General features: G+C 42.0%; 1 protein-coding gene across 1 annotated transcript in view; it reads right to left on the bottom strand.

The window, feature by feature from the left end:
* The window catches only part of pck2 (phosphoenolpyruvate carboxykinase 2 (mitochondrial)), an 11,242-nt gene extending 3,046 nt beyond the window's left edge, over positions 1 to 8,196 (bottom strand). The window contains exons 1-9 of the mRNA XM_008438417.2: positions 7,682 to 8,196; positions 3,719 to 3,931; positions 3,449 to 3,633; positions 2,404 to 2,474; positions 2,060 to 2,195; positions 1,776 to 1,963; positions 1,523 to 1,685; positions 1,224 to 1,439; positions 630 to 767 (exon numbers count right to left, since the gene is read on the bottom strand). Coding sequence (XP_008436639.1) covers positions 630 to 767; positions 1,224 to 1,439; positions 1,523 to 1,685; positions 1,776 to 1,963; positions 2,060 to 2,195; positions 2,404 to 2,474; positions 3,449 to 3,633; positions 3,719 to 3,931; positions 7,682 to 7,713 — 1,342 coding nt within the window. The 5' untranslated portion in view covers positions 7,714 to 8,196. The remainder of the gene's footprint in view (positions 1 to 629; positions 768 to 1,223; positions 1,440 to 1,522; positions 1,686 to 1,775; positions 1,964 to 2,059; positions 2,196 to 2,403; positions 2,475 to 3,448; positions 3,634 to 3,718; positions 3,932 to 7,681) is intronic.
* Positions 8,197 to 12,471: the final 4,275 nt, after the last annotated feature.

Genomic DNA, 12,471 nt, shown 5'->3' with positions numbered 1-12,471 from the left:
CTTCCTTGTCGCCAGACTTGAAGGCTGAATTTCGTGCTTTTAGCATGTCCCGTACCTCCTTAGTCATCCAGGGTTTTTGGTTGGCCCGGGTGATAATGTTCTTAGTGATGCTGACGTCGTCTGTGCACTTGTTGATGTAGGCTAACACAGTCATGGCGTACTCATCAATATCGGTCTGGTCRTCGAAAGTGGCTGCTGTCTTGAACATATCCCAGTCAGAGCACTCAAAACAGTCCTGAAGTGCCTCCATGGCCCCCTCAGTCCACATTCTCACCTGCTTCACTATAGGTTTTGTTCTGATCAGCAGGGGCTTGTATGCAGGAGTTAGCATAACAGATAGGTGGTCTGAAGAGCCAAGATGGGGGCATAATCCACCAAAGTACAACATGATCAAATTTGGCCTGTAATGGTTTTCTTATGCAGATGGAAATTTTTGAAAACCAATGTTATCAAAATTCCAAATATTTGGAAAAAATAACCTTTAGTATGAGTATATAGGTAGTTACCTATAAGAGTAGCAGCAGTTTTGCTGAAAAAAGCCTTAAAGTAATATTTTCTTTCCTACTTAATAAATAAATGCTTCATTGTTCTAAATTATATAGTGTGTTTTCTATGTGAATGGAACAAACCTTCAGGCCTTCTGCCTCCAAATATGATGGCGTCGATGGGAACCCCTTCCTCGCTCTCCCACTGGGGGTCAATGATGGGGCACTGACTCGCCGGGGCACAGAAGCGTGAGTTAGGGTGGGCACATGGTGTGGAGCTTCCTGGGTTCAAACAAGAAACATTGTACATTATATTATATTAGTATATTACATTCTTCAATTTTAAAAACTGGAACTGGCATTACTTTAGTACACCACAAGATGGTGCTATACTCACTAACCAGGGGTGTCAAACTCCAGTCCTGAAGGGCCGCTGTCCTGCAGTTTTTAGATGTGCCACAGGTACAAAACACCTGAATCAAATGGCTTAATTACCTCCTCAGTTGTCCAGAGCCTTGCTAATGACCTAATTATTCTATTCAGGTGTGGTGCAGCAGAGGCACTTCTAAAAGTTGCAGGACACCGGCCCTCGAGGACTGGAGTTTGACACCCCTGCACTAAACTAAGCTTCGTGGCAGAACTAGTAATATTCATATAAGTGTGGAGAAAAGCATGATTTAGGATAATTTATTGGTCTTTTAGGATCTAGAATGTTTGAATGTCTGAATCTGGTTCTACCTGGTTTCCATGTTTTGCCGTGCCAGTCGGTAAGCGTAACCCCAGCTGCGGGGTGCTCCAGCCCCTCCCACCACACTCCTCCGTCGCTCGTCTCGCCAACATTGGTAAACACCGTGTTCCTGGAGATGGTGGCCATGGCGTAGGGGTTGGTCTTGTCAGAAGTGCCCGGAGCGACTCCGAAGAACCCGTTCTCTGGGTTGATGGCCCTGAGTTTGCCTACCAAGACCCGACAAGCTCGATTTAACACACAGGGACATGAGGGACGACGTCAGTATGTATCATGATAGGCTCACGCTCACCTTGACTGTCAAACTTCATCCACGCGATGTCGTCCCCGACGCACTCCACCTTCCAGCCGGGGATAGCAGGCTTCATCATGGCCAGGTTGGTTTTACCACAGGCGCTGGGGAAGGCCGCCGCCACGTAGCGCTTCACGCCCTGAGGGTTGGTGATTCCAAGGATCTGGGGACGGAAAAGAGTTGTAAACCAAGATAGAAGACGTTCCACAGTGCATGGACACTGTTGTAATATCGTTTTTCTTTTTGGTCTCACCAACATATGCTCAGCCAGCCAGCCCTCATCCTTGGCAATACGAGAGGCAATACGGAGGGCAAAGCACTTCTTCCCAAGGAGAGAGTTTCCTCCATAACCGCTGCCGAAGGACATAATCTGCCTGGTGTCCGGCAGGTGAGATATTAGGACTTTGTCTGGGTTGCAAGGCCAAGAGTTGACCAGAGGAGCTGGAGGATGAGAGATTTAGAAAGGTAAATGTAAACACAAACGCATCCCACCTGAACTTATTCAGTCCCTGAAAACGTTTGAGAACGTTTGAGTACCTTTGAGCGGGAAAGGTCGTCCTAACGAGTGCTGACAGCGGACAAACTCTTCTCCTTCGTACAGTTTCTGCAGAACAGGGGAGCCCATGCGCGTCATGATCCCCATGCTGGCTACGACGTACGGCGAGTCTGTCACCTGAAAGATCCGCAACATGTTCACGACAAGATCCCTGGGTAATAACCATAAAACTACACAGATTCTAATTAGGCTGTAATATAAACCACAACAATAAAGTCCAACATCACAGTCACAACTAAAAAAAAAAAAAAAAAAAATCAGCAGGGTTATCGTTTTATTGCAGGCTTTTTTGCTGAGTACAAGGCATTTAGAGAACAGATAGTACCTGGACGCCATATTTACTTAGTGTTGAGCCGACAGGTCCCATGCTGAAGGGAATCACATACATGGTCCGACCTACAAGGGGAACCCAGAGGTAAATAAACACATTAGGGTTGTTGATTTCCAAATTATTTCTGATAAATGTCGGCAGTAATGTTTGTATCTTTAATGTTAGAGCAGGGTACAGGGCCTCTTGTGCCATTACAAATCCCTTGTTTTACTAGAAGACTTACAACAACAACCAGTATTAAATAAGCATGGTAAAGGAATTAAAGAACTAAATATTGCTCCATATCACGTAAAGTTCTCAGAAGTTCACGTGTGGGTTCTTGTCCCTATACTATAAAGCACCAATGCTTCATCTAAGCACATGGAATAAAAAACTTCAGACTGTTTTCTAAACTGACTAAAAGCAGTTAAAAAAAACAATGCCAAACTGCTGGATCTCGACCACAGACAAAGTGCAAAGTAAAACCAAGATCTGAGTTAAGGAAAGTGAAATAAAGGCAAGAATCAAAGCTAGACAAGTGTAAAAAGGAAGGTTATGTTGCCTTACGAAACAAACTTTAGTATTAATTTTAAATATCCCGGAGGATCAATTTTAGCCCATTTGAAGCAACGAAACTGAATGGCAATATTGACGGATGTGACCAGCAGGACAAAGTAACCATCTGTTCAAACATACAGAGATACTGAGGGTGAAAGACTAAAGTTGCTTAGAGTTTTAAGGATGATCTTATGTATATTTTTAAACAACATATAGTTGGTTGTTTATTGTGGAATATCCTTCAAAATCTGAACTTGGGCACGGCAGCGGCTCAGAGGTAAAGTGCATGACCCTTGCATGGGGCCCTCAGTCCTTTATGCAGCAGTCACAGGTCCTGCCCCCTTTACCTTTCCCGCATGTCTTCCCTTCTCTCACAAATTACATTCCTTTCATTTTGCTATGAAGTAAAGGCGACTTGAGCGAAAGAAAACCCTTTAAAAAATGAAAACTTGAAAAGTTGAAGGTGGCAAAGAAGTGAGGTTAAAGGGATCGTTCAACCTACCTGCCATGCACCCTGGGAAACGGTCTCGTCTGGCTTTCTGCCAGTCCGACTCGCTCATCCAGCTGCCCAGCTGGCTCTTCACCCCTCCAGCAGGGATGGGGATGGTGTCTCTCTGGTTTTTGGTTACGATCACAGTTTTGCTCTCCACCCGGGCCACATCCTTCGGGTCTGTACGGGCCAACCAACTGCCGAACAGAAAACTTAGCTGCAGAACAACTGTTCAGAATAAGCTATCGAGGAAGATCAGCCGATCATTCGTGCAACTCCTACCAGTTCTCGTATTTGGGAAGCTTCTTGACCATGCCGTCCCTTTCCAGGCCGGCCAGGATGTTGGCCGTTTCCTCAGGAGTACCGGTTACGACGTGGATGTTGGCGGGCTTGCACTCGTCCACAGCTCCCTTCACAAAATCAGCCACGGTAGGCGGTAGAGAAGGGATGGAGGCCAGAGACCGGACCCCGACACTGGCCCCAACACCACCCTGCCTGTAAGAGTAGAGCACCCAGAGTGCTTAGACTAAAAGTGACTAAACTTTAACGAATAGGTAGTGATCAACTACTCCTGGTTATTTGCTAGCTAATTGCCATACAGAGACCCCCTTCCTATAAGGTACACCTCATATTTCAGAAGGAACTTGTGTCTGAGTTACAGTTGCATTCTTCTGCCTGAGAGTGGACAGATATTTCCCATGTACTTGTTTTTCTAGGGCTGCCAAGTGTAATTTAATGTTTTCATGTGGCTGCAGGGGTAGCTGTGTCTTGTACTGCTTTATGGGGAAAAAAGGGTGGATTGGTCCTTTTCAGTTTGGGCTGAAAACCTCATAATGACATCTGCGGACAAAGAAAGGCCTGTGGGGGAGCCAAGCTATTGTTTGTCAGCAGCATAATATTCATGTACACGAGTCAGTGAGTGGCAGTTGCCATGTTTACTGGTAAAACACAAACCTGGGTGGGTGTGTGTGTGTGTGTGTACCTTCTGCCTGTTCACTACCACAAAACATACAGTGTTATCTGCTCTGCCGTGGCCAACTCCATGTTGTTGCTTAGTCTCTGTAAGTTCAGCAGGCCTTAGGAATTAAAGATGACTATTACAACAAAATTAAAAGTTTAGCTGGTTTAACAGGCAACACAAGTCCCACGCTTTCATTTCAGGGATGTTTGGTCAAACACAGGCACGTGACTCCCAGGTGGCGTCTTTGAGTCTTTATTAAGCGAACACCACGTCCACACAAATACTTCAATAAATGCATGCAGATAAACTCGTAAAGCTGGTCTGAACATACAAAGTGTACGTGCAGCAGGTATGTTGATGAACGTGTATCATCACAAAGCGAGGGCAAAGAACCAGAAACTAGTTAATAAAGCAGAGGCCAAAACTTTCTTTGAAGTTGTGCTTTGAGAATTGCTTAACCATTGGCGTGAGAGCAATTAATCATCAACACAGTCAAACTTGTGCTGAGAGTGCAAGTAAATGTGCCCCAAGACTCAGAGTGGCAGTGTCCCATCTTTGATCTTGTTATCTTGGAGATAAACTGGAAGTTACATCAAGCAGCTGGAGCACAGGAGGTGGTCGGCAAGAAGATAAACCCTTTTTTGGTTTCTGAATACCGATGGTTGTTGACCATCGGTCTACAAAGATGTATGCAGCTGGGAGTCGAACCAATGAATGTTCACAATAAAAACACCGACTTTGGATGTTCCACATGTACTGTCGTGTTCACCATTTGATTTTTATATTTGAGCATGTTCCTAGATGGGTTACCTTTGGACCTCAGATAGGTGGGGCTGATAGACATGCAGGTTTGCTGATATTTGGCCATAAACTAAATCTACAAGACAGCTGCTAAGATCTTCCTCCAAGCACACAACGCCCACCGCTTTGTTTTTTTTTTTACTGACGTGAAAACAGAAAAACAATAAAGTATTCTTAGTTTCCCCTAAAATATTGCTCAAGTCTTATGTTGCTCTCTTAAACCCCATATTGTCTATTGTCTAGGACTAATGAGCTGCATTAAATAAAAACCACTAATGATTTGTTGTCAGGCCAACAATGTTTGGTTAGAAAAGCACAAAATGAACTTTCAACACAATTAAGTAATTTGTGGGGGAACTTATTGGGTACTCAGTATAAAAAAACAGTGGCTACAGAGTGAACACAAATGATTTGGAAGCTGTGAGAACATAGCTGCTCACTAGCTGGTACGGTTAGAACAACACTGAACATTTCTAAGGGGGTATTTCGAATTTGTTTTATATACCTAGACTGCAGTTGGTTATCTTTAGTCCTTAAGCTGATCAAACATGAACTGTATACTATTCGTGGTCCGTTGTGTCTAAAATATTGAAAAGAAATTGTAGCTTGGGAAGCTGAAACACCTTTGTACGATGTTTCATTTACAAAATAGAAAATCCAGGATTGCTGTTGATTTTCCTTAGCGTTGAATCCCCAGAAGCAGAGACAGCAAATTTAGTGTCTCCTCTTAAGTGTATTAATGCATATTTATGTATATTTGGTTTGGGAATGATAGTTATAAATTATTTTAGAGAGGGTCTCACATATTAGCAGATTTCAGCTATTCATTCACAGTTGAGCCCACTAACCCTTGTGAGTTCTATGTTGAACACAACTAGTGATTAGCAAAATCTTTATGCTGTTAGTGATTTGGTTTTTTTAAGACAATTCTCCCTGTTCTCACAAACTACTGCTTTTACCTCGCCTCGTTTTGTCTCATTTTGTCTCCTGAGCCGGATGCATCGTAGCACCCCAACATTTCACATATTGACCTGCATATTTAATTATTCATTGAGTTGAGCAGATCAATTACAGATCAGTGAGGTCGAAACCGAACAAAAAACCTGCCACTGTCTTCTGACCCACAGGACAGACAGACAGAACCCTGCCAAGAAAACTTAAGGATAAAGACCCTCTGTTCGCCTTTTCTTTTGTGATTCTGGATGAAACAGTCTCTTCAGTCAGACCTGCAGTGAGTCAGTCTTTTCACCACACAGGCAAACAGTTATGCACGTTATTCCCGTCATGCTGTTAATTACTGTAACTGGTGAGGTATAGCCAAACATTATGATCACTGTGTCTCAGATCGAGAAAAGAAATGACCTAGATTGGATTTTGACTTAAATTTGTTAGAGAGAAGCTTGTTAAAAATTAGAGTAACATGGCGTATAACTGGTAGGACTGGATTAGTCGTTTTGTTCTTTCTTCTTTTAAGAGAATTTGCGTCTTTTTCAAGCTGGTGACCTTTGCACTAGTTTAGTTTTTTTCTCCCCTCAAAACAGAGAAACATCTCCTCGTGTTTCTCTGTCTGCTACCAGTTCTCCACCCAGTTCCTACCCCAGACCAGATATGTTGAAGAATGTCGCCTCACGGCACGTTTTGCAAGATTAACGAGATTATAATCCGGCAGGAGGTAAACGGGACTATTCAGCAAGGAAAACATGGAATCCTGCTTTCAGTCGTAGGACGTTTCCTTGAAAACGCACACCTGCGATTCGACAAGCCAATCCACACACACCGCAGGCCAACACACCTCCTCTCCCACCTCACAACCCCTGCCTGACAGATCCTGGTTGAACGTCGAGGGGCCAGAGTCTGAGGCAAGCAGCAGCCAACAGCAGACAACATGCACACATGCTGAATTATATTTCGCTTCCAGTGACAACTGCACTTGGCAACAGGCCTTCAGGCAGAAATACAAACAGAATGCCCCATTGATGCTCACAAACACACATATACACACGCTGCACACAAAGTGTCAGTGTCTCTCTGGAATGCACCTTTAGAGATGAAGTAAAAGCACACACTATTTTAACTGGTTGCTCACTTTCACTGCAGGCTTCCTGTGTGATGTGGCCTCATCACAAAGCCTCCGGGGTGCAACGGTAAAGAGAATGAAGAAAATGAACGAAGGAACAGAAACTGAACACAAATTCACTGCTTTGGCAAAAGACACAGAGATGTTGTTTTCCTGAAAGTCAGTTGACGTGGAGCCGAATCAAGTCGGACTAGTTTCTGACTGCAGCCCGCAGAGAAAGTGGGGATCCCTTTTCCCCCACTTTTCTTTGCTTCAAGAGTTTCCAATAACTCTTGAAGAAAAGGTTTAATACTTTAAGTGGAAGTAAACAGAGATTTCGCTGTCAAATAATAATAATAATAATAAATGACATCAGATTAATTGAACTGCATCAGAAAATATTGAATGACACGAGTAAAATACTCACCTTCGTATAACTCCTAATAAAAGGCACGACATCTTTTGGTGCTAAACTTGGACTGATAAGTTTTTAAAAAACGGTTAAAAAAAAGCCACATAAAAGTTATCTGCGGTGAGGGGGGGGGGAAAGCGAACGACAGCAGCTAAAGTTTTTCACAGCTCATATCTGTTCTCTCACTGAGGACCTTGTACTTTGCTCCAAGTGAAACACCTCAGAAGCGGCTCAGTAGATGCTGTCCTGCCTCTGCTGATCCACGACCGGAGCGGACTGATGGCTCCACGGAGTCCCCACGCTGCTTTATCACGGTGAACTCCAGACGCTCGGCTCGCAAGCTTGCAGAGGCGGGGAGGAGGCGCTTCTGGTGGAAATTTACATATGCTGTTGTTAGTTGGCTTGTCCGCAGATTGTGTCCATGCTAATGATGTCCCTAAGCCAGGCTGCTCGCCCTGTTCCTCCCGGATGATGCAAGCCCCGACAGTTCCTGCACTACAGCACGTAAAAACTGACGCAGAGAGGCTCCGGAACAACCCGGAAGCACAAACTCAAGCGCGGAAACAACCTCAAAACAGACAACTTGTTCTGTTCTTATAAGAATGGTGATAAACACGTTACAAGCTCGGTTTTTATCTCTTTTTTGTCAAAACATCACAGTTTCGGTCTTTTAAGTCGTAAAATGTGCGTAAAACTAACGCGTCTTTTATTATTATTTCTAGTCACTCGAAAATAACTTTTCAAACCCACATAGAGGAGACCTGGGATGACTGTCATTTTTTGCTTCTGCTCATTTAACTACTTCTTTCTTGAGAATAAAGTTCTCAAACCAATACACGTTTTTACAGCAAATGGCTTTAATAGGACGCCCTGTAAGTGTACTTTGTTGCAACTTGTAACAAATGCAGTCAGTTGAAACAATGAGACAAAATAGTGACTACATTGTAGATTCAATTTTACAACAAGTGTATCTGAGAAGTAGAACAATGTCTGTCACTCTTTATGATGGACAGAAATTAAAACACAACTCCTACTGACTTTGTAGTTCTCGCTGTATATTCTCTATAAAGCAACAAACAGACATGTGGAGTAAATTTCTGACATTTCTAGACTAAATTCAAGCTAATGGTGACCTACTCTTGACTTATTAGGGTCTGAAGTTGATCACAAATTGTTGGTTTCTGTTCCTCAGGATCTCAAGAAAATTAAGATCTGGCAGGATTTCTTGTTACAGATTGAAAATCCAACTCAGTTTACTTATGTACCAACTCACAATAAATGTGGTGTGATAGTACAGTACAGTACAGATGATGACTCCAAACATGTGTCCAGTTAATACCCAATTAAATAAAGCATACAATACAACCATGTAGGGAAAACATAGTTAAATACACAATGAACTAATCAAAATGATAATGCAAAACGGACATATAACATATAATGCCAGTTGGTAGACTGTTATCTTTCTGAGCCAAATGTGTGGAGTCATCAATTTTGCAGTAATCTTTTCTGTGGCAAGAGTTGCTAGTTGTTAGAGTTGTTAGAAATTATCGCAATAATTCTCAATGTTTCGCTTGTGACAAGGTGTTCCATTAATGCTGAAAAGATTGTCCACGTTTTGTGTCCGGATTGTTGGAAGAAGTTACTCTGACAGGACTTTTGTCTTTATTCAGGACTGTGTCCTTTAACAGAACCGGATCAGAATCAACCCCACACATGTATCGCATCACAATGCTTTACTGTATAAAGTTATCCTTTCTGTGTCAGGTAAACATGTTTTCTATGTGACCTAAGCAACAGGAAGGATTAAATAACAGCAGAAATCTTCTTTTATTTTCCATCCAGCAGAATTTTAGTCTGTATTTATGGGGGCTTTGGGTTAAAGTTGCCTGTCTTGTTACAAACACATTGTTGGAAAATCATACTTGACCATACTTTTTACAAGACTGATGAGTGATTGCTTTTAAATTTTAAGGTAAGCCAAGTTAAAAGTCTAAGAAAATAATTGCAAAAGCACCTACTTCTCTTTTTCCAAATAGATTATAAGACAAACCAAAACAACTATGTACTCTGGCAAAAATTCGGAAACTTACAAGGTCTCCTGACATGCTGCTTTTCACTTTCTCTTTTATGAAAATGTGTTTAGTAGACCAGCTCAGAGATCGTCTCAGAGTCTAGTATTCTGGGCCTCTCTGTGTTCTGACTAAAGCAGCAGTCCAAAATGTTTCCAGCTGTGAGAACACAACACCAGCAGATCCCGCAAAATGTAGCTGCAGGAAAGTCCAGACCTACTTTTTTCTACATATTGCCAACCCATAGTCCGATGTTCATGTATGGAAACCAGTTGTTGAAACTATAATTACAGAGCCACAGCTGATTTGAGACAAACACTAAAGGAGGTTTAGCACAACAATGTTTCAGAGCACAAACACTGTGTGGTGAGCTAACACACAGAAACCATGCGCTGCCAGACATGTAATGACACTTAACTTGCGGAATAGATTGTCTGGCACCACTTCTGTATGACAAAGTGCAATTTCTACCAAAACAGCTTAAAGGGCAGGGAGAAAATAAACCTTTGCTGTATTTGAAATTTGAATGGCAGATTGAATGGATGGTTTAGATAAGGGAGAGTTTTACAAGTAGATAAGCTTTAACAACGTAGCAATGATGGGTCCAAAAGTATTTATATACTTTTGCAAGTATATGAATACTTGCAAAAGTATTTATATCTCCTGAACTTTTTCTGTTTGTTGTGGTACAACCATAAACTTCAGTGTATTTTAACTGAACGATGAACGCCAAGTGGTAGAAAAATGTGAAGATGAAAGAAAATAATTTTTTTTTTTTTTGCATTTTCTTTCCCATACAAATCTGAAAGGTGTGGTGTACATTTGTATTCAGTCCCCCATACTCTGTTACTCATGAATAAAGTCCAGTGCTGGATTCAATGGGCTCTTTATCAAAGTGTGTCCAGATTAAAGCTAGAAATCCCTTTTGCAGGTCACCACAGGAAATTTCTGGGACAAGGTGATCTGGTCAGACGAGATCACAACTAACCATTTTAGATGCTAAAAGCAAACAAAGTTAGAAACCTAACACAGCATTTTAACACACCATACCTATAGTGGAATATGGTGGTGACAGTATGATACTGAGGGGAGGAATGGAACTAAGTGCAGGGCAATCCTGGGAGATGATGAAAAAGGCCGGAGTGAAGGTATACGCTCTCCATCAGAACAACTACACAGTAAAAAAAAATTCCGTAAAAAAACAGGAAAATGTACTGGTAATTTTCTGCCAGTACATTTTCTGGTTTTTTACGAAATTTCCAGCAGAATTTTTTCTGTAATTTAACAGATTTTTTTCCTGAAATTTAACAGCTTTTATATGTAAAATTTTTAACATAGAAAACAACCAGGTCATGTAGCGGTTCCATTGACACTTTGCCCTACGCCTGTTAGGAGATGGAACCCAAATAACAGGGCAGTAAAGTGGAGGGGCAAATGGTTCCCTGACCGTCCTGTTACGCTGCATAAATCACTGCCAGTTCAGACTTGAGAGAATAATGCATTTAGTTCCCACAGATTCTATTTTTTTTCATAGCGCATGCTCACTGCGTGCTATTATTAGCCCTAGCAACAGTTGCCATGCTGCTGACAATTATGTCATCAGCATGACTTCAAATGATGTCTGTGTCATGAGGCCCTTCTAAGGTTGACTTTGTGATGTCATAGAGGCAATGACATCACCAACTGATCAGTTAATTCTCTGATCAGTTAACATAAATCAATTAAGTCAGTCAGCACAAGATTCTTTTGGACGTTTTAGCTCAGCTCAATTAAGATGAACGACGAAAGCCCACAGAGAGAAATGGATGTAAAGCCTAAGGTCTCTTTTTGGACAAAAGTGAAAAAAACATTGTCCAACAAAGTTCACCCTGGTCAAAGAAGCCCAGATTACAAGAAGAGAAACKTTCTCAGTGAACTTCTGTGGGAAGTGATTGAAAAGGCTGCAGATGGACCAACTCTGCATCTTGTCAGACAMAYCTTTCAGGAACAACACAGCAAAATTTTGATCTTGCTTTTGAGAAAAACTGGAGAATTAAATGTGGACGTACTCTCCGAGGTGTCAGAAGAGCTAGGAGAAAGGATTTTCCAGAGTATTGCGAGAGATGCATTTCATTTTGTCAGTGGCCTGCATTTAATTGCACGCCTTGATTACCCAGAAGGACACCAAGTAATTGTGGAGAAATTCAAAAAGCACCTGGAGAATCCTATTCCTAAAAAGAAAATGTTAGCGTCTACAAAAAGAAAGTTCAGAAAGAAATTTTGTCCTACTGAAGACTTGTATGCAGATGAAAACTGCCTGAGTGAGGATTATACTCAGGCAGCCATGGACCCTGAACAGTTTTTGAGGGACGCAAACAGGATGGGTTTCAGACGAGGAACCGAAGACGAAAGGAGARTTATGGTGGAAAATATTCTTTGGAGAATGATTTATAAGTCTAGTTACAGATCTAGCTATGGGCATTACAAAAGGAAGCACACCGAACCTGTCCAGAGAAAGCTTGCTCCAAAAATCTGGAAAGAAGTAAAGGACATAGATTTCGTCTTYTTTGAGAAAATGGAAAAAAAAATCTGCAGAGACATCTTGCAACTTCTCTGGGGCAATGAAGATGCAGTTAGAGAACTGCTCTYCAAGTTGATMAAAAGCGACAACCCAATYGTTATTTATAAGGTTGTCCAATGCTTCAGAAGAACCCTGGCACGACCGCGGAAAATCATTCTCCGAGACACCGTTCT

Source organism: Poecilia reticulata, linkage group LG20 (genome assembly GCF_000633615.1).
Source record: "Poecilia reticulata strain Guanapo linkage group LG20, Guppy_female_1.0+MT, whole genome shotgun sequence".
Taxonomy (NCBI): Eukaryota; Metazoa; Chordata; class Actinopteri; order Cyprinodontiformes; family Poeciliidae; genus Poecilia; species Poecilia reticulata.
The sequence above is the reverse complement of the archived record's forward strand: the minus strand, read 5'-3'. Positions and strand labels throughout refer to the sequence as shown.